General features: G+C 43.3%; 1 protein-coding gene across 1 annotated transcript in view; it reads right to left on the bottom strand.

Annotated features, from left to right (window-relative positions):
- Nucleotides 1-22,934, bottom strand: part of ATP10A (ATPase phospholipid transporting 10A (putative)) — a 1,364,682-nt gene that overhangs the window by 520,863 nt on the left and 820,885 nt on the right. The window contains exon 7 of the mRNA XM_069636588.1: nucleotides 16,388-16,640. Coding sequence (XP_069492689.1) covers nucleotides 16,388-16,640 — 253 coding nt within the window. The remainder of the gene's footprint in view (nucleotides 1-16,387; nucleotides 16,641-22,934) is intronic.

Consider the following 22,934-nt stretch of genomic DNA (forward strand, 5'->3'; position numbering starts at 1 on the left):
TTTGAGTTTTCTCACCAATTTGAAGATATTTATCTTAGTCTCAAAGAAAGTTGTGCTGTGTGTAGGCACAAAACTCAAACCTTTCTGTAATATCCCCAATCTCAGCCTAATTGAGTGCCCTTGATGATACATGTATCACTAGGTTTTCTTTTGTTGTTGACGGGCTGCCCTGGTTTCCACCCTTGTGTTTCCTCTTCCCTCGTCTTGTCCCCTTTCTTCTCTGGGTCGTCCTAAAAAAGGCTGTGCTGGTGTTGTTGTCTTTGCGGATGTGGGGAGATTGTCTCCTTGTGTCGTGACTGTTACTTCTGCCTCAGAGGGTCCGTTACTGGTGCTCCTATCTTCTGAGTCTGTGCTCGAGGAGTTATATATACTGCCTCTGTTGGGTTTCCTCTGCCGTGGTACTGTATATTTGTCCATCCAGGTATAGACCTCACCATTCAAATAATCATAAGTGTCTCATCGAAATTTCCTCACTTTCTTACATTCTATTTCTGTTTTATATGTCTCTAATTTGTGATTGATGTCAGTAATTATCTTCTCCAGCTCTTCTTTGCCCAATGTTGTACATAACTCTTTCTCAATTGCCTCTATTTCAGCATTGAGAGTTGTTACGTTATTAGTTCTATAGGATTAAATCCAAGGAACACTTGTTCAAAATCGATTCCCATTTGCGGACAAATTCTTTGTTCTCTTTACCAAGTGTTGGTCTTAGGTTAATCCTTAAACCTCGTGGAATCCTTTTATTTTTGTAGTAACGCGCAAATGTTATAGCGTGTAGTTTCCGATTTATCTTCTTACAAATAAGGTATTCCAATTGTTTGATCCTTTTAGCAGGATCTGTGATGTTATCTTTTTTGGTTGACCATGTAGAATCAGTTATTTTTGTTACGATTGCTTCTGCCTCAGCCGCTGTGAAACCTAAAGTTTCTGCTCTCACATCCGTTAATAATTCTATATCTTCAAAAGACATCTCTGTTGCGTGCCTCCACCCTAAATGTGTGCCACAGGAGAATATAAATGGTGTGTGAAGGGTGGGCACTGTTGTTTGCTTGATATTTTAGTTCAGTACTTCGTTATGTATCGGGGCACACCTTGAGACCTAGGCACAAGGTTATGATATCCAAAATAGAAGAATCAGAAACTAATCTGATCCAAGGTGTGCCCACATACAGCCCTCCTTCAGGAGTTGCTCAAATTATACATTTCTTCAATAATGTTCACATCGGTATAGGAATCAGTCACAATTTTCTGTAAAATTCTGAAGATTCTCATCTTCCCCTTTATTTGTAAGGCATAAGCGCTCCTTAATTCGAAAGTGCTAAGAACTTTCTTTGCCAATGCATTTCGGACTTGTGTCCGTCCACAGGGCTTCTAAGCACTTTTCATGATTCATACAATATTGGTCAAAACAACATAAATTCACATATTTTCATATGTTGCATCATCAGTATGTTCATTTGCATCACTCACATACATCCCAAAGCATTAATTTGAACACTTCACCCATTGTTCACAGTACATCCCCAATTGGTACAGTTTACCCAAATAAATACTCAAAAGTAAGTGTGGTAACATACCATTTCTGTATCAGTGTCCAGATCAACCAAGTTCGTAATAACTAACAAACACAAACATAAATAAAAATAAGGATGACCCCCATCCGAGAAGATTTCATGAGGAACCTTTCAAAAAAAATCTGTCCTCACAGGCCGGAGGGGTGGTAGACGATATTGACAGTGTAGCGAGTGGCTGCTGGAGCCGTTGCGTGCCCTACCCATCGGACGGAGCAGGAAGCTGCCCTGCGCAAATGAAGGGTAGGCTGTAGGCCACATACCTGGTTGACACCAGTCCCACCTTGACAAACGTTCCTCCACCTGCTCCCTGCCTTGATGAGGTATTGGGCGGATGTCAGAAATGTCTGGTACAGCGGCCATTTTGCTGAGCTGCCTTCCATTTGCCTGCGTCATGTTGCTCGGCTCAGTGGGGCCTGCCCTGCCCAGGACTCTATAATGTGGATCATGGGGCCTACCCTGTTCCTCGGGCCGAGACCTGTTCAGCGTTCCCCCTTGGTGTATCTGCCAGTAGAACTGTGTATAGTGTTGCCGGTACTAGGGTGTGGCCCCTCGGGTGAAGACCCGTCAAAATAACCTCCCGGTTTCTCAGCACTGTCACCGGGAGGATCCACTGACCCCTCGGCCGGTAGCTGATTTAGCCTTGTTACTCATGCTCGTATGAGGACCTAAGCGGCCCGGCCCACGCGCAAGTCCTTCGGTAGGAGTCTCCATTACGGGGTGCGCTGGAAAAGTGCGGCCCTACCTTGGGCTTGGATCGATGATAGACCAAGTCCTTTAGGTCATCCTGGCTAGTCTGTTCTTCCAAGACTTTGAGGAGAGCGATTTGCATGTGATACAAGCTTGCCAGCCATGGTCTGAGCCAAGGCAACGTAGGCAGAGGGCTCGGGGGTCTTTAGTTGAAAAGAGCCCGTCGCAGGATGGACACCTGCTGAACCCTGTCGACATGCGCCGGGGAGGAGCGTGACGCCCGAGGACCGAGTACCTGAATGATAAAAAGACAAAAAGAAAGAAGAGAAGAATTATCCATGCGTTGAATTACATGGCCAAACCCAAGAACGCTGGTGAATTCAGCCTGTTCCCGTCGACGCGGAAAAGGGGACTGAGGTGTGGCGCCAGAGGGCGGTGTCAGGGGAGTGCATGTTCCCAGGGCCGCACCCCCGCGCGCCTCTAAATTTAAAGGGGAAGAAGGTTTTTCTGGTGAAAAAGGTTCCGTCTCCCGTCCCTTGGAAGGGACACCCATGCAGTATGCAGAAAAGGGGACGGGACGTAAGAGTAAAATTGGAATGCTTTGGGGAATTTCGGATTTCAGACCCCCTCTCCTTACTGAAAGGCCTGAGTTGGGGAAGCTAGGTAAAAAGATTGGACTGAATTAAGAACAAAGACACTCCTCTTCCTTAAAGAAGTCCGGGTCAGCTGGACAACAAGGATTACCCAATTAACGTATAGGCTATAGTTTTCAGCACCCACTGGGAAGTGAGCTTTTTTAATTTTGAATTATAACGAAATTCACCCCGTAGTGTTCTGCCAAATGAGGAATTCATTACATTAATATTTTTGGTTAAATAGGCTAAGGATCTATGCAGTTTTGCCCACCCCCACTCAATATAAAGGGAAAGGATTCAAGGAATGCAGTATCCCCCCCCCCACACCTTTTGGTTTCCCAGGACTCAGTTCTACTTACATAGCAAGCCTCTGTTTAAGGTTCAGGAAAGCCAGCTTCATCTCAGGGCACTCTGGAAAGATAGGGTAGGGGTCTGGTCACTCCACTCTCAAAGATGGCCTCCCGTTCTCCACCATAGAACCCAGTCAGCTTTGAGGCCTTCCTAGAAATTGACAGCTCCACCCAGATGAACTCTCAGCAATCTCCTCTGGTGTCTCATATCAGTCGGATGGTAAGTTTCAGCAGCCTTCTCCGATTCCTGTCTGTCCGGTTTTTTTTGTGTGCATGTCCCCTGTTCTAGTGCAGTCAGCCTTATATAGAAGTGATGACACCAACAATTTTACAATCTTGGGGAGGTACCCTGCAATAATTCCTGCCACTAGCATTGGATAGTTACCCTTCTCTCTCCTCCCAACCCAGCCTCCAAGTCAGGATTGGTTTAGTGGTGTGGAGCAACATATGGCAATTGCCATTTGTAATCGCCCTTTTGTTCTCCTTTCACATTTTTGGCAAAAAATAGTTATGTATCACAACTTCATAATTTTAATAGCAACTATATGAAACACATTGTCTGATTCCGCTAATCAAGGAGAATTACATACGATATATCACGGCCATGTGGCACATTTCTGCCATTTCCATAAAAAGTACAACAGTCATGAATATGTAGGTTACTAAGCATATCCCTAATTTCATTTTCCACCCACTCACCAACTCTCAGATTTGGAACATGTTCAGATCAACCAGAAACACATCTTAGATAGCCATTACAGTTCCATGAGTCGCACGTGGTTGAATTTTATTTCCCCAAAATCGCCTGGAAATTACATTAAAAAAATGGTACATAGATGAAATCCATCCGCCTTAGGATGGCTGCGAAAAAAGCCTACATGATAATACTCCTTTTACATTAATTGTGACTTCTCATGTGGGAAAAATAGCCCTTTTCTGTCTTCCAGTTATTTGTTTTCACTAGGTCAGCCTGTGCCTTTATCAGTCTCCTATGTGTTGGAAGCTTGCTCTTTGAAGTGGGTGCCCCCATTTTCACATAGTCATGCTCCAGCCAAGCGGTACATTTTCTTAGAGTCAATGCTTTCAGAGCCAGCAGGTCTGAAAAACACTGAATGTCGACACCCTTTACCAGGATATTTTATTGCGGTTTGTCATTAGATGGGAGATGTGACATCCAGGCTGGAAGTGGGAGATGTCTTTGTGACGTTTTGCCCACAGCCAGCAAAAGGGTCTGCCTTGGGCTGATGTTTTTTTTCACGAAGACAAAGTGGCCCTTCAAATGTCACTAGAGTTTTGTGGGTGAAATATAATATAAATGTTTGTCAACCCACACATCATGTTATGTTTTCCTGACATTTTTCTGTGAGCAGTGTTATCTTTTTCACTTTTACTTTTTTTTTTAAAAACCGTTTTTATTTGCATTCACATGAGAAGGCCATTGTTTTCAATGTATAAAAAGCCTGTTTGCCATGTGACAAGGATCTTTGATTCCTCCTTTTGTAAATTAAAATGCTGCTTGTCCATTGCTAATGACAGGTAAGGCCCCTTTATACATGGCTCTCTAACTTGAAAAACAAAAACAAAATGCCAGGCCGTTTCTTTTTCAGTGTTTAAAATATTGCTATTCATGTGAAAGGGACTTATATTTGGGGCCTTTAAATGCACCCCACACCTGCATGTAACAATGTTTCAGTATGATTCTCTGCCCTTTCTGACCCTCCCCTTCTATTGAAATGTATGTGTCCTTTGGGTATAAGAGAACAGTGCTTGGAGGGAGTGTGTTCTCACTTGTGTTGGAGGTCTTGTACTGTCGTTGGTTTGTCCTTGTCCTGCGGTTTGTTTTCTACTAATAAATTGTTAACCAATTCACCGGAATAGCCAGTAGTAATTTTTGCCACAACACTTTGTAAGGGGTCCCTTTTTTGCAGTCTCTGCTGTCCTGTGTGAGAACACATGGCACTCAACCTTTGTGGGTATGGTCATGTACATCAGTAGTTTACGATAAGACACTATTGAGACATCACACAAAGCAGTACAATCCCTGTTGAAACGTGGGGTGGAGGAAGACCCATTGCATGCATCCATGTAGAGAAGCAGCCTCAGCAGATTAAGACCGACACCGTTCTCGTATGATCATGCGGAAGTCTAAAGGAACCAAAGTGATGCACCTTTAAGACAGATGAAATCAAGGAAATGGCACAGATCTAGAATTGAGCATTATGTGAGGAAAATCTTCCAAAACCTCTACAAACTGGTTATTCCTCAAGAGAAATAGCAAGCTGGAGTGTACGAGCATAAGGAATTATACATGAAGCGGTCAGCGCAGAGGATTTCAGGGAAAATGACCATGTTCACTTGTACTGTAACTGTATCCATCTAAAAAATGGTGACAACCAACCAGTATCTGGCTTTAATGAATCACAGGGGGATTCATTCACAGATTGGATTTTGTGTACCTTCTCCAATTCAATCAGAATGCAAACATGTTCAAAGCAAGACAAACCTCCATCATGCAGCCTACCAAGGAGCCAGACTGACACCAAGAGTTGGCATTGATCAACATACGTAATTCCTAAACAAGTGCCACCTCCTCGCTTAATCAGTTCACTCAACTTTTAAATCCATTCCTGCATTTTGTCAATAATTTTAAGTACTATTTACCCTAGTTAAATTTCTAAAGTGTTATTTTTCAAATTTTGGTTACTGACATTTTATTAGAGAAAATTACACACAACAGCACCAAGTACCCAGTCTTTTGCTGATATAATCAGACTTATTTTTTACTTTGTGGGTACTTTAGACAACACATTATTTCAAATTTAGAATGCAAACACTGTTGACACAGATTTTCAATTATCTGCCTATGAATATTTTTTGTTATTTAACCAACCCACTTCCCACCCCCTATTTTAAAGAGAACTACTGTTCTGTATAAATCCAATGTGAAAAAGCCACTGTTCCATTTTCCGTGTACTTGTTCATATGATTATAGCCTTATTTTGTCAGGGATCCTCCAAACTGTGTTGCTAATGAAAGGTGGAGAAAAATCATCATTGTTGGGAATGGAATCCTTTCCTATAAAGCATCTGCAATATTGAGCAGGTTTTTATTCTCTATTGCACATGCTGCCATAATGACATTGAAAGTTCAGTAAATGTAAGCCACCTTACCCTTCGATTGAAGAAAAACTTGACAAATGGGTGGCATGCAGTAGATTCTCTTTGCCACACAGTAGGGGAACATTACCGAGTTCACGGTTTTGTTCCAAAAAGCAAACTTGATCAGATGCTGCAGCGAGCTGCAATGTTTTCCTACCATAAAGAGGATGGCACAACAGATGCCCATCAGAAAGAGGTGGCGTGCAGAGCATGACATAAATAACACAGCTGAACCTCTGGTGCCACAGACGGTGCAGTTTTGTGGTTATTAACGGTGCTCGTCTAGCCTTGTCGACATTTGCTCAATGCCAAATGAATACATGGGTTGGCCAAATACAGCACACATCAAAAATGCCTGTTTTCGTTAAACTAACACCACAGCTCTAGGGTCTGGATGACAGTCCCTGCACGCGCATCCATCACACCAATTTTCTTCATATCACACAGGTTCTTTTTACAAAGCATTTTGTAATCATAACCCGTTTTAATAACCAGGAACTTAATCCCCGAGATTGCTACTTAGCCACAAAAACGATTTTACCTGCCTTGTCAGTGTTCAATCCGGACACTTGAGAAGCTGCTTAGCAAATTAGCCTTTTCCCGTGGACATGTTCCACTACACACAATGCCATTCTTGTTATCAAGCACCTTATTTGGTATTCTCATATGGCATCTATTGTAATATCTGTTGTAGGTTTTTATAATTCTATAGAATTGATTATATGACTGACCCCTTTTTTAAGTTCTAGTGGCTCTAGATCTGGAAAGACGAAAGAAAAAGTTCTCTCGTTGTCAAGTAAGAGAGTTGAATATAATGACATTTTATGATTACATACGTTTTAATTAGTTACTGTGTGAAGTATCTTGTAATATTTTAAGGATGTTATTAATCTTTTTGTGTATTGTTCTATTTAGTAATAATTTGTTAAAGGCAATTTTGCCAAACAAAAAAAACAAATCTAATACTAATATGGCATTCATAATGTGCCAGGATATTCTGCAGTGCTACTCAGTCAGTGATGACATACCAAGATGGTTATAAACGGTACCTGTGTGCACGCTTGTAATTGAAATCCTGGTATTGATTTTGTTTGTCAGCATAAAGGCCATAATGCAGTAATGTGCCATTCAGTGTCCAACAGAGCACAGCTGGTAAGTGTCTCTCTTGTTGAATGACACACTATGGAAAGGAGTAGCATAATTGACGGACATGCCTTTGCTAAGCACTTTCTGCACCACACTCACAACAAAGTCTTTTTAAATGGATTGAGTAAAGGTAGTGGTATGAGGAGCGGTGGGAGTGTTTGGTATATTGTATGATTGCCATTGAGGAGTGATGGTTTATTGAGGCGATACGATAACTGCCCGCCACCAGGGCCTGAGTGAAGTGAGGGTCCCTTAATTCGGGCGGCAGTGCCATTACCAGCAGGATAGGCCCAACCCAAAGGGTCATATTGCCATTAGCAACCACGAGTAACCACACAGGGGTTTTGATATTAACATTTTAAATAAATAAAGGAAACATGACCTGTGATGCTGCATCTCCAACAGGTTTCAATTTTCAGTGTTAATTACAATGACGTATTAAACACTGAAAGCGACTCCTTTGTCAGGCGTGATGTCGCAGTATAGGAGAAATGTATGTTTTTCCTTTTTTAAAATGTTTTCTTAGCCTTTAGCACCTGCGTGGGTTGCTCGTAGGTGCTCAAGGCTGTATCTGGGAAAAGTGGGGAGCAAGGGAGGCACAGGGTGTGGGGCTCACAGCCCTGGGGGAGCTCGGAGACCAGAGGATACCGCCTGCGCTTTGAGCTCCGTAGTTAGTGTCATTGCCCAGAGTGATCATGCTTGTTAATTTGAATGATTACAGGAAAGCCAAGTACCCACGCACTGCAGAGTTGAAGAATTGTAAGGATGGCAAGGGGAGTGAATATGAACAGAGGAAAGATTACATCTCGTGAGTTCTAAATTAGAGGTGCATTCAGGTGGGGAACCCCACCTTTTGAAACTGTATTTGAAAACAGATGACTGCCAGTTCACAGAGTCTACCCGATTTCCTTCCTAAAGTAATGGCATACAGCATCTGCTTGAAAACTTTAGTCATTATGAGGACGAAAACCTATCGACATTCAAGTCACTGCCGTTTTTTCTGGTCTTATGTTTCTCCTTGACTTTCATGGGAGACATGTACACTGAATTAACGTTCTGTTCACAGGAGGCTTTGAGTCTTGGGCTAATCTCCAGCTTGGGATTCCGGCTATGACCATTTTATGTAAAACCACATGCACGCAGACAATGGCTCTCCACAAGAACTGTACTGGAAGCATTGAGGAACATACATGGACGGACTGTGGCTCCCCTTTTCAGTTTCACCCTCATGCTTTTTAAGCCACCTCTAGAAATGCGAATCCTACACCATACGTTTAGTCCTATGAACTGCCTCCGCTCAGGTTTCAGTCTGCAGGCAATATCTTCAGTCATTTGTTTGGAAGTTAGCCAGCCAGTCACCCAGCCTTTAGTATGCCCCTTCCTTTAAAAAAAAAGATCAGCTCACTTTGCGGACAAAAAGAATACGATGTTGTAAAACTCAAGGAGCGGCTGAATCGAAAAGGTAAGTCTTCAATAATCAAAAAACGAAATAAGCATATCACTGCTTTACACATTGTATTGTATTGTATTTTGCATTTATATAGCGCCTTATATACCATTGGTATGGTCTGAAGGCGCTGGTAGGTTGAACGCCCTTGGGAACAGAGGTTCGAGTCAGTAGAGAGGGTGAAGAGAGACAAAAGGTGCGTGTGCGCACAGAGTATGTGTGCAGCTGGTGCGGGGTTATTGTGGTAGCTGCTTCTTAGCGGTAGGTGTGGTGGTTGAGAGGTCAGGAGAATGTGTACGCTCTGGCAGAATTAATCCAGCTCGAGAGTGGCTGCGTTAGGCCTGAGGAGAAACGCCTGGCTGGGGGTGTTAAACCAGCGGTGGTTACTTAGAGTGATGGGGAGTGAGCGGGAGATGTTGATATGAGAACAGTTATACCGAATGGTGTCATAGTATCCCTGTGTTCTATTTGAGTGATGGTGTAAAGAGGAGAGTAGGCGTGAGGTGTGGTATGATATATGTTCATTCGAATGTTCCCGCATATCAATGCATATTATGTACGTTCCTCACACTCAGCTATTCCCTACACTACTCAGCCAATTCCTACATTCCGCCATTCCCATTTGATCAATGGGCATCAAAGAAGAGCTCACTTGCCAGGAAGAAGAGCAAGAAAAAGGACTGTGACTCTGCTTCTACAGATACTGAAGACCTTGATAAAGAACCAGGTGAGATTGCTGATTCGGTCAGTGACGGCCATCCTTTGTGACCAGCTCATGGATGCTGGCAAGCCCTGCTCCCAGTCCTAGTCTTAAATGCCTTGCAGGAGATTGCAGCAACAACCCACAACAACCTTCAACATGACAATACAGTAAACAAGAGCCATCCACTGCCCACGCCTCCAGCCAAATACTGAACACACCCTGGCCAACACCCCTTGCAAAATCAGGCTCGCTCTTCCAGCCCGATTACCCTAAAATAAGGGGACAACATGGTGAGTGGCAAGACAGGCCAGCTGCATGCTTTGTTTGGCTGTTAACTTATACGTGCTCTTTGAATCTACGTCACAGTCTCAGGATTCTACCCTTCCTCCCCAATTGGGTAAACAGCTGAGGGTAAGCAATGAGTCCCCGATATCTCACTTTTAGATAAGAGATGGGGCTTCATTACACACAATTTCTCAAATCTGGTCAGTAATGCAGTTATCTGCTGAAGAGTATATTGAGATGGAAACATTATTCGTGCTGGAGAAATATGTGCCTTTGTGATGTAATTCAGTGCATGATTCGCAAATGGGAGGGCGAGGGACATGTAACTACATTGGACATACTGTGGTGACATTTGTCGACCCACAATTCAAGAACAAGATTTGATTGATGCAAAGTCTTGATAAGGTGGTGCTAAAGTATCACGAGTATAACATCTAGACTGGATGCCCACTTGAGTAAGGAGCAGGGGCTGCAGGTTACCTTGCATCCAACCAAGTCCCTCATTCCTGACAGCTAATAGCAAGATGCTACTGTTGGAATTCATGGGATGTTACTCATTGCCAAACTCCAATATGGTGTAGGTGTACAGGAGCAGCTCCTCAATGTGAAGGGATCCAGCAAACTGAAAACGTTGGCGCTTGAGAAAGAAAACGCTCTGATCGCATATTGAAGCTTTGCCATTAATATTACCACTGTACGGCAATATCCAATGTGCAATGAGAAAGGAGCTTGTTTACCGGTACCTTATTTGAGGACCAGCAATGTAGAGAAGAGGTGGTTTACAGGAAGACCAAGTCTCATGCCTCGCATGTATGCATGAGTCACGTGATAGCAGATCCAGCCATGATGAGGGTCAAGTATAACTGGGCATTTATGGTAGAGGATAGTTTGGCAGACTGACTTTGTTGGCTAGTGTCTTCACACCCACCATATCCATGCTGGCTGCACCAAAATATACCACTATCACTATACAAGAACATAATATTGGCTTTGCCCATAATGCCAGTAATAATATTATAAGAAAACGTGTCCATGCTTGCTCGCCAATATAAGAGTGGCAGGACCCCTGTAAAAACATACTCCTGCTGGCCTTGTCCACAATGGCAGTAACAAATGCCAAGCTACTGTAAGAAAACATGCCCACAATAGCTGCACCAACGTAAATCAGTATAGCTAATGAAGAACACTCATGTCAGCTTTGCCATAATGCCACATAAAATGCCATGCCACATTAAGAAAACATGGCTGTACCAACATAGGCAAGAATGGCCACCTAAGAACACTCATCCCATCACTATTGTCCATAAGGCAAGCAAAATATGTCATGCACCAATGTAGGTCATTATGGCCACATATAAAAACACTCCTATTGCCTTTGCGCACAATGTCAGAAAAAAGTACCAGATTACTAAGAAAATATCTAAGAGCTTGCATCATGTTTGTTTTGCTCAGAATGCAATTTATTCCTTGTCAGTGTACATGTACTTGTTGCCCCAATCTGCCCCCTCCCCATATCAGGCGAGTTTATTCCCTATGCCCACATGTACAGGTACATTCACATTCTCATTCAAATACAAACATGCAGACATATCTAGTTACACTGCTTTATGAGTCACGCTCATGCACACAAGCCCAAACCCTACAAAATCCACACTGCACTCATTCGCGCGCATAACCATACACAACAAAATAAACGAAACACTCATTTTATGCATTTGTATAATGAAGGGTGGAAAACATGATAGGGGAATTTGCGGTTTGCAAGTGTTCAGAGGTCACTTTTGGGGAAAACTAAAAGAACCAAAACATGAGCACACAGAAACAAGGGACTGGGTGGGTAGGTAGCAGGTGTACAGAATACACAAATTGCACAGGGCCCTCAGGACTGGGGTGGGGAGAGGCATAAAGCATTGACAGAGCCCTTGTGTTTTCCAGTTCCGTGCATAAGAAAGCCATTGAGTCACGTTATTCTTGGAAATTCTGGAATTTGTAGTCCTACATTTAGAATAAAAAAGACAAAACCTCAAGTCCCAAATTTACCAGGGAAAAATGCAACTGGGTGGTCTTATGTATGGAACTGGGAAACACGAGAGCTTTACGCACAATAAGGAATGCAGGGGGAAGACGGAAAGGCTGGGTGATTGATAGGAAGCAAGAGAAAGTAGTCATATTTTTGAGTATGTAACAATATTTTTCAAAATTCTTTAACCCTACTATGACAACACCAGATTAAATCGCTTTCCACTGGCGTGACCTCACAGCAAAGGAAATTTGTATAGGACCCAGAATGCAATCTCCAAAAGCCTGCGCCAGGTCTCAACAGCAGGCCTCTGAAGCTGTGAGGTCATCTACCAAACACTGAAATGTTATTTAACAGTGTAGGAGCTTGAGGTCTGAAACAGAAGCGTGGCTCCTGTGCTGTTGGCACCCTTTGCTTCAGAGGCATGCTGACAAACATGGCGTTTCATACGCACCTGTGGAAGGGCCATCAGCCAATCAGGTGGCTGGTACAGCCGGCGAGAATAGACCGGGTGGTGCCATTCTTTTTTTAAATGTAATGTGGGGGGTAACGGAGCCGCTGCCTCCCCCAAAACAATCCAATACCTTTCTCCACCACTTCTCTCCGTCCCAATTAGCTGCTGGACTGGAGTCCTGTGTTCCAGTCCCAGTGCTCCTCCCGTCTCCTGGCCGCCATACACATGGAAAACAGACTTAGTCCCCATTTCCTATGGCGGCTGCCGTCTTTTTTCCCCCTAGCAACGACTCTCTCGAGGGAGGGGAAAAACACATTTGCACCCTGGATAAACCCTGGGGTGTGAATGGATTTCACAACCACGCCGGGTGAGGGGGTGGGGGTGCATTGGGGCATTGGGACATGGCTGGTAACATTGTGTACAAGCGCGTTATAAAAGACATATCGCATCTAATACATGCACATAGCTCTCAACCATTTATGTCGCAAAGGCGGGTGAAAACACCCGATTTTATTTTTGGCGGGTGAGAGGCCCATTGAAACAAGTGGGCGTGCAGGCGGCTTGGCGGGTGAGTCAGCTGTTTACAAGGCGGGTGACACCCGCCAAAAGCGTGTGAGTTGAGAGCTATGCATGCAGAACTGGAGCTGCATGAATATTACAGGCACCCAGCTCTAGTGCTTTTAGTTCAAAAGCACCCACAACGAATAGTTAAGAAACAAAGGGTTGAATTTCACCTCATGGCTCCAAGTGACATCATAGACAGCACAAGGTCTGCTCTTTTATTTCACATGCTCAAATCGTTTCAACGGGGCCTTCTTGTTGTACCTTGAATCTATTACACTCAGTGTGGGCAGTTTTGCGGTTTGGGGCCCAAAACTTTCCTCCCAATCCCCCTTGGGTTAGAGTCTAACCAACTGCACTTTAGATCCTTGCTTAAATTTTGGCCCTTTTATGAATGTGAAGATCGAAACTAAGAGGCAATTCAGTCAGTAGTGGGAACTATACAAACAATTCCAATTACTCGCTCATGCAGAGTTCACCTGGAGCCCCCTGTGAGTCAGGCATGCCAGCCTACGTGCTATGTGTCCTATGTGGGAGTGTGAATAGCAGGTACTGTATGTGCTGAATACGTTTACAAACATCCACATTATACACATATAAATGCACAGTTAAGTGACATTGGATAGGGTCTGCAGCCCACAATAGATGACAAGGTTTATGCATGTTTGAGGGCTCTACAAGAAGAACATTGACTGTCATGGGAATGGTTGACGAGTTCCTAGTATCAGGCAACCCTTCTACAACTGCGTGTTTCTCCATTGCTATGAGGCTCTATCCCGGTGGCCATTTCCACCCATGTAAAATATGTTAAAAGGACAGTAGCAAGCCACTTGGGACTCATTGCCTTGTCAGGAGCAACCTAAGTAGCCTGATCTGGGCTCCGCCATCACTGTACTAGGTCCTGGGGTTCAGAGCGCTCACCATGGCCGGCTTAAGGTACACGCAGTGGTGCTGAGGACTCGAATAGTGTTTCACTGACCCACCTCATGCATGTGCAGCTACCTGAGACCTTGCGTGGACCTTTCAAGCAGGCACTGCTCGGCTCACCCAAAGAGCAGAGGTAAGAGCGGCACCTAACCCCTCATTGGTCACAGCTGACTTGCCTACAGCAAGGGGTATGAATGATGGTTGACAGGCAGCGCTTTTGTGCACAATAATATGGTATAAGCAATTTATAACGCGCCTGTACACATGTGTTTGCAGGTGCAATGACCTGCCTCTCTATGAGCTCTCTGCACCTGGGATCAATCAACTGACTAAAGCAGCTCAGACTTAAGCCGGCAACATTCATTCTGTTTTGGTAATGCCCGCATTAGCCATAGGCCTTAGTAATAGCTACATGTTTCATATCTGAAATGGGCCGGGTCCTAATGTCAAAGAAATGTGTTATATGGAAATCGACTTAAGAGCCTGGTTTGAAAGGTACAGACTTGTACCCCACTCTTATTAACAACTGCCAAGGGCAGCAACAGTACACTATGGCTTTCAGAACTCTGGTGGGCGGCAGACATGGCTGGTAACAGCCCGCCAGCCAGGGCTAAACTCGGGCTGTGGGCAGTCGCCAGCCATGTCTGCCACCTAGCCCCCCGCCGGTGTTGTGAAAGCCATTCACACACCGGGATTTATCCGGTGTTCTAATTATTTTTTCCTTCCCTCAGGAGTGTCACTGCTTGCGCAGTCAATCTCCTGAGGGGAAAAAAAGATACCTGCTGCCATAGGGAAAGGGACTAAATCCCTTTTCCATGTCTATGGCGCCTGGGAGACGGGAGGAGCACCGGGACCATTCCAGCAGGTACGTGGGGAGGGAAGGCGGCAGTAGAGAAGGGTATTGGATTGTTTTGAGGGAGGGATCGGCTCCCTGTTGCCCCCCCACATTACATTTTAAAAAACGAATGGCGCCACCCTGTCTATTCTCGCCCGCTGTACCAGCCAGCCACCTGATTGGCTGATGGCCCTTCCCCAGGTGTGAATAAAGTAAGTGCACCAGGCTTTACTCCTGTAGCCCATTTCATAACTGCTATTTTCAATAAGCGCACCAGGCTTTACTCCTGTAGCCCATTTCATAACTGCTATTTTCAATAATTGATGTTGAGCAAGAATGCTGTCTTAAATTTGATGGTATGAAATCTCTACTGCTTGATGTCTTGGGGACCCGGATTTAATCATGTTTGATTTACTGATTAGAAGTCTCATAAGAGAATAGCCCTGCCCGCCTTTTCCTGTTTTTGTCCTCCAGTCAACCCGTCCAGCTATCCATGAACTCGGGGTGAAGCAGGGAACAGGAATGAATAGGGGAAGAGCTGATACATACCTCGCGAGGTAAATCCTACTTTGTTCATAACCACATGTGTAAACAAACTCATGCATGCCAAGTACCAGACCAGCCCATGTACTTGCACATGGAAAAGCGAGAGAGAACCACTGGCTACGCATAACCCTGTTCGTCACATTTTACCAGTATACAATCCAATATGTCGTCAACATTGTTTCTGAAATTGGCAGGGAATTAAACCTGGTGCCACTCAAATCTGGAGTTAACCTCTACCTGATGGCACTGGTTGCTCAGCAACTATAAATATGGAGTCTAAAGGAGTGGCCTTATGCGGGTAGGTATTATGTAGACATGCAGACATTCTGTGTAAACATTCTGCTTTGTATTTTTCCATGTTTTCCATTTCTTTTTCTGTATTGCTCCCTAGTGTTGCCAATGTGCTGGGAATCGATGCAAACTGTAAATGTGGAGAGACATGAGAACAAAACCATACCACCTACATTCCATAGTAAATACATCAAAGGTCTGTGAACAGAGCTATGCCCACAGCAACGATCCGAAATGCACTCCTCTTTTTGTAGTAGGGTTTCTAATAGTATTTTCCCTTTAGGTATAAGTGGTTATTGGGGGGAATGGTGGGGGAACGTATTATGGGCAGAAGGTTGGAATGACCCATTTTGCCCAAAAGATAAATAGGACGGAGATTGAAGGACTGACACAAAACCGAAACACATGTAAATATACTTATTCTAGTTGGGCCATGTAAATGCACATAGGAAAGATTGTTCGCTGTGACCAGGAAATCAACTTTCTTGAAATGTGGACATAACCGTGGTTTTCTAGTAGCTGTGTAGTTTTGAACGCAGCTAGCTGTCAATGTATTCTGCGGTAATTAAGCCTTATATCCAGCAACTGCAAGCTATATGGACTGTTGGATTCTGTTAAGAGTCATTCAACACCATCAATTAGCTCGGGGTGCCTTAAATGTGGATGTGTGCACATTCAACAGGCGGTAAAGGCCACAACAACGGCATGAAAGGCTGAATTCAAACATTATTGCTGAATAGTAGATGAAGAACCATCTACATAACTCACCATTGGCATCATGGGAATACTCCACCCCTGAGACCGTGCACCTTCGGAACACCATCTTGTTTTCTGTGAGAGTGCCTGTTTTGTCAGAGAAGATATACTGTATCTGTCCCAGGTCTTCAGTGATGTTCAGGGCTCGGCACTGTAACTGGGAGTCTGTTTCTTCATCGTACACGTCTTTATCTTGATGAATAAGGAACACTTGGCAAATTTTCACTATTTCAATTGACACGTACAGGGAGATTGGAATGAGCACCTAGAAAATGAAATATAATCAGTCAATAATAATCCAGTGGATGGACTGCTTTAGATTCCTGTTGCTTTAGCATCCAGTGTCTCAATACTTTTCAATTGTAAAGGCAAAGGCAATTTGATAAGTATAAGAGAATTGTGCATCGACACTGTTTTTATTTACGTGTTAAATCTGTTTTAATTGGCTTTTCTTCCACTGCAATGCCATACACTGTGGGTGTTAATCACACAGGCTTTTCACCTTCCGGAAGTGCGGGAAGATTTCACAAAACTATTCCGGCACAGCATAAATTAAGTTCTTTAACCCTTTTGCTCATGATGCTCAAAGTACATGAAATTAAGCCTTTCGCTGACAAAAAAGTCGAAGTCCCTTGCATAGATCTGGACGATCATTTTTAGTGAGGTCACACCCTCTCAAGGAAATCTCACTTGCAATGTCAGATTCTAAGTGAGATTGCAAAAGGGGAGGACAGTAGGATGCAACAGAGGAGGACAGAAGGATGTAACAGAGGAGTGTTGCATGAGCCCATGCTGCGGCACCCGAGATGCAGGGCTTGGTGTGCTGTGACTGGGAGTGAAGTAGTGGGTCCTGGTGTGTATGCCATTGAACAAGTTAGTGGGGGTGCTTGGACAAACAGAAGCACATGTTCATTGTATTGCACTTTCAATGTAAAACTACAAACACAGTGGGAAGGGAGCACTCTCTAATGAAGAAGGGTGGACAAGCAAAGAAGAAGGTATATCAACCTGCGTCTAGCAGCTGCATACATTTCAGAATGAGAACCTTTGTGATGACACATGAAGACTGTACTGGCCTATCCTTTTCACATCATAAAGAAATAGTAAATGGTGGTCCTTAACATCGGGGATGTTTTCCAACATTAAATTGAGATCTCAAACCAGAGCTTGGCTTTAGTGGACTCCCTTGCTAGCAACTACCCAGTTACAATCTTATATTCTGTATGGTGGTGTGACAGCCGAGGACCATCCTAGCTAAATTAATTTCTGGGGCAGGCTAGACCTCAAATGTTAGGGGCCAGTCACAGCTTTTTCATCTAATGAGACAGCTGGTGCAACTGCGGTCAAGAGGTCATGACAGTGCCAGTTATCAGGCTGCATGCTGGGACTATACCTCCAAGGAAGAACTGGGCAGAGCTCTTTGTCTGTAGGTGTTACCCGCAGTTGGGTAATTCCCTGCTACTGTGCCCGTGCAGCAGCGATGAATCTGGTTTAGATGAAGCCATTGCCCATAATTGTTTTTGATGAAGGTCATACACAACATATAGAAATGTAGAGTGCCATCAGTCACAGAGCTGTATTTTACCAATAGGTTCCAAGTGGCATCACACAGAAATTTAAGGGGCTAGATGGCTATCATGTCACTCAAACCCCCCAAAGGGAATACTCCTTTTTTGTTGATAGCTACATAGCTATACTATTATGTTGTGCATGCCCTCCCCAAAGCCCCCCCCCCAAAGCACCACGAGCTATCCCCACTGGCCACTAGTACATGGACTTGTGCAGGAGGTCTTGCAAGTCTCAAACATAGCATCAGCAATCACATAGAACACCTATAATCTGCCTTAACCCCAACCACATAAATAAAACCTGGCCTCTTGCCTCCCTTCCTCAGAGTGGGAACCAAGAGCCAGTCCTAGTGGCAGGTAGCAGCTGCCCTCTGTCAAGAAGCAGACCCACCCTCAGTAGTTGATTGGTCAGTGTGAAAGGACTGCTACCTATCATGAAGCAGGCCCTGGTGCTGGGCAACCCGCGTTGTTGACGTCCGTCGGTTTAGAGCAGACCGGTGGAGGTTGGGGGAATGCCTGTTCACTAATATGACTTTTGCTCTTCACTAATGCGATGTCCTAGTTGAGGAATATAGTGCTATGAATGTATTGTTGTGAATACCTTTAAATGGAAGACAGTGTTGTTCTTTCCCTGCACCTCAGTGCTGTGAGGTAGCCTTACCAGGGCATACAATCTGTAAAAGCAACAAGCATACTATAGCCTTATACGGAACAATCATGTAACGCACGCAGCCCCCAGCAGAAGGACCCCGAGTTGCCTAGCAACTGCTCCCTCAGACAATCTATTACCAGAGTGTCCCAGTATTCCCAGCTCTTTCGGAGTGCCGGACTTGTAACATAAACGAGAATTCCTCCACAACAGCAAGTGATACACTTTTGTTCTCTAAATACATTCGCTTCACACAGTCTCCTATGGTTCAGGCCACATCAGGCCTCCCGGTTTAGCAGTCCTGAATTACTACCTTGGACTTTGCCACCTGGAAAACTCTAAAGGTTAATCCCAGGTCAAAAAGCTGCCAAGATTTAATGAGGCGGCTGGAGCTCACCCTCAAGCCCATCATGCAGCCCAAAACCATATGCTGTTGATCACCTACTGCTTCTGTAAACTGTTTGACGCAAATTGTTTGAACATACCATCTTTTCTACAATAAGAATCCATGATCCACATGTGCCCAACTAGCACAAAACATTCCGTTTCCCCCCTTTTACCTAACCCCCATCCCTGCCTTTGTGGCATTTCACACAATTTGATTCCCCCCTCATGCTCTACTTACTCCTTTTCCTACACAGATTAAAGTCTGGTTCTCCGGGCGGGGGCACAACTTTCCCCCTTCCAGATGCCAGGAACTCTGCGACAACTACAATGTTGATTTGTCAATGTATAAAATGAATGCAACAACAATACACACAACATTGATTCTGAGTAAACCCATTTGAACACAGGAGGAGGCAGATGTTGCTAGTCTTTTGAAATGTTAGTAGCACTGTGCGAGTCAGTCCCCTGAATACTGATCCTGGTTTTCAGACTTACCACCATAAATATTTATGTAAAAATTGCAAACCTGTATGTGTGCATATGGAACATATCAATCAATATGTTTATTCAGATAAAAACAGTCCATAAAACGAATACATAATAAAACAGCAGAAAATACTCAAATTACAAATTACATCCATCCACATTGACTTGACCCGGGCCTAACGTGCCCACCGGACTGTCTTCATTGTTGACCAATTTAAAAACTTACACTACATTTTTAAACATTCATTAAACCAAACTAAATAAAAACACCCTTACGTAACTAATGCTAAAAACCATTGCGGAATTTAATCAAATAGAAGGCAATTCCTCAATTGATATCCACCCTTCCCCATCTACCTCCTTCAACCACCATCTGATGTGTTACCCCTTAAATTTAATCTCAAATGGCTGGGATGGAATGCGCCAAGATACAAAGATACCACCTCCCCCAGATGCCAGAACTCCTCACTGCACTTCCCACGCGTTGCAAAAAAAAAAAAGCCACTCACGGGGGGCGGGGGAGGGAGGGGTAAGGGGAATACCATATAGTAAATTAGCTCGAAGGCTTCCTTGATTGTGATAGCCCCATAAGTAGGTCACTGGTAAAAAAAAAAAAAAAATTGCACATGCATCCTGGGTCAGTCTGAGCATAGGTGGTTCATTTGCAAACCACAATGGCCCATCTCAGAGAGCCCTGACAAAGTTTCAGAACAAGCACCTTAGGCTCACAGCGATTTCGGCATCTAAGTACACTTCCGTGCTAGGTGGTGTAGCAGGAAGCTGTAGAAAACCAACTTTCATGCCATTACCCGAATCCGCTGAAAATCCTCCTTTTAAGATCAACATATTTCTCCGAAGGAGAAAAAGACTCCAGCACTTCACTAAAGTGGACACTCCTCCTCTACACCTTGCTCGTATAGCGACTTAAAACTCAAGCCAGCTTTGAATTGCACCCAACAGCAGTTTACCACATGCTTTAGCCATGGTATTGATCAGCGAAATTGTGTAGTAGTTCTCTGCTAAAGTGGAGAAAAAAAATGTAAAAAGAGTTAATGCTACTACCTAGAAAAAGGTCATCAACTGTTAGAAAGTCAAACGTTACGGTTACTACCCAAACTACAAAACAAAAAAGTAAAATCTCTGAAGGCAGGCAATGCCAGAGTTAAGATCACTCGAAATACTCACTCAAAATTAAATATTTCTCCAACATAAACCTGCTTTCTCACACTACTAGTAAAGCTTTGGCTCGCATAACAACACTACTGCACAACAGTCAATTTAACTATAACTCTTGTAACCAACCAAATATTCAAAGTAAGTGTTGCGAAGTAGTGGGAATTAAGTTTAACAGCAGTGTGAGGGAGTGTTCTATGTTAAAGGAATATTACACTTCGCGTGTGTAACATTGCACTACTCCAGAGCAAATAACACTGTCCTCTGTTAAGTTGTAGATTGGCTAACTGTTAGCAACAGACGCAGATTAGGTTAGCCATCAGACTGCATAGGGAAAATACACACCATATCTTAGGTGTTTTGTTTCCTTTTCAGTTGTAAATATATCAAGAGCTAAAAAGTAAAGTCTGATTTGCACATAAAATAAAAATAAATGACTTATATAAATACACATTGCCACCAAATGCGAAAATAGGTAATTGGGCTGACAATGCCTTGAGGTGGCCAGTTCTGCAACTGCACGATATAGAAATCTCACTCACACTGTCCACTTGCTTCAGAACAAGATTGTCTTCCTAAATATTACAATTGACCTCAATTATGCATTATCAACACTAAATGAAACCACCAGCGTAAAAATAAAAACTGCATTTAACAGCTCACAATTTTTCAACTCCTCTTAATAGTTGTACATATTAAATTTGAAGTAGCAGTACATCGAGGGGGGAGGTTATTATGCTGAGAATCAGAAAATTAGTCAACTCCAATTTAGCTTCAACAATACTACTGCTACAATAGGCCTTTCCTGGAACTTACGTATTCTGTTCCTGTGCTTCCCATCATCGCTCTTGCGTGAACCACGTGCCACATATATCCACCATTCTTTAGCTGAAGAACTCGCTCCCTCACACTCCTGAACATTCACTGCCACAGTCTGTGGACAAAATGCCTCTGCAGATTTAAGCTTGGCTTTCCCCAATATATATCACCTGGTTTCATTTGAAAGTCTTCATCATACTTCGTCTACCCACTTTCACCGTAAAGGTTGGGGTACCACTACAACAGGCTGTACCGAATATGCCATAATTCTCTGGTAAGCATGGCATAAATCCAACTGATGCTTTAACTAGCTGAACACAAAATCTTATTACTACGGCCAACCTTAGCTGTCCCATCCCACCAACCCAATACAACATTTGTTTTGCGACTTCATTAGATAAGGTCAACCATGTGTCCGTGACTCCTATTTGACAGTGTTCACTACCATATGGATTACTGCTCCTTCTTGGATCAAATTAGATTAATCAATCACTGTGGTGTTTACATATTTTTAAAACTGGAATAAACATTTTTTCATTTTTGTTTTCTGTTGAATTTTTCAGCCCTAAAGACGAGGCGTCTCATCACAGCTATTCGCCTAAACTAGTGAACAGTGGTTGGCTCTCTTTGCTGGCAATAAATCATGAATGTGTGCACATTATGGGTTGGCTTAAATGAAACCTGTTTGTTAATATAGGTTGACTGCGAGACCTTTTGACGCCATTCGATGCCTTTAATGTACCAACAAGCATTGGAGTCGTTACGCTGACTTTGAGCTACTGCACCCAAGGAATAGTCCCTTTGTCTACTTGTTTACCCCTGCAGTATTTGTTTCTGAGAACTATGAGGGTTGTGATAATCAGTGTGACCACTTCACTGGAGCACTTCATTTGCATGCATCTATATTAAAATGATATTGAATGTTTTTTAGACTATTGATGTGTAGATGACATTTCTTCTGTGTTTGTATTTATATCTATCATTTAATACATTTGTCTTTGCTCTCAGCCCAGCGTTCAAATGACTGTGATTTAATTCATTTTTTTAAAATGTATTGGTTTATAACAAACCTTTCGACAAGAAATTAAACATTATACATCTTATGTCATGTATTCCTACATCTTTAGGTTAAAAAGAAAAACAAGACCAGGAGCATTGAAGTCACAATCACATTTCAAAATGGTGGCCACGCTTCTGAAAGCGGTAGTTCAAACTAAATTAGTACACGCCCTCAAACAGTACTTTTAGCCATTAGCCAAAAGTGTCTTTCATGAATCCGCAGGGTTTTTTACAAAAATGTAATTGATGCCAGGATCAACAATATTTTGTTTCCGATCGTCAGCACCTCTTACCACCCTTGTCTAGATAAGGACTTGGTCTCAGAGTGGCAAGTTATTTAGTTCTTATACCTCTAAGACCTTTATATTCAAATGTCACATGGAAAAGTGATTCATGGATGTCTTTCTCTAGACAATAC

Source organism: Ambystoma mexicanum, chromosome 7p (assembly GCF_040938575.1).
Source record: "Ambystoma mexicanum isolate Mex_15411 chromosome 7p, UKY_AmexF1_1, whole genome shotgun sequence".
Lineage (NCBI taxonomy): Eukaryota > Metazoa > Chordata > Amphibia > Caudata > Ambystomatidae > Ambystoma > Ambystoma mexicanum.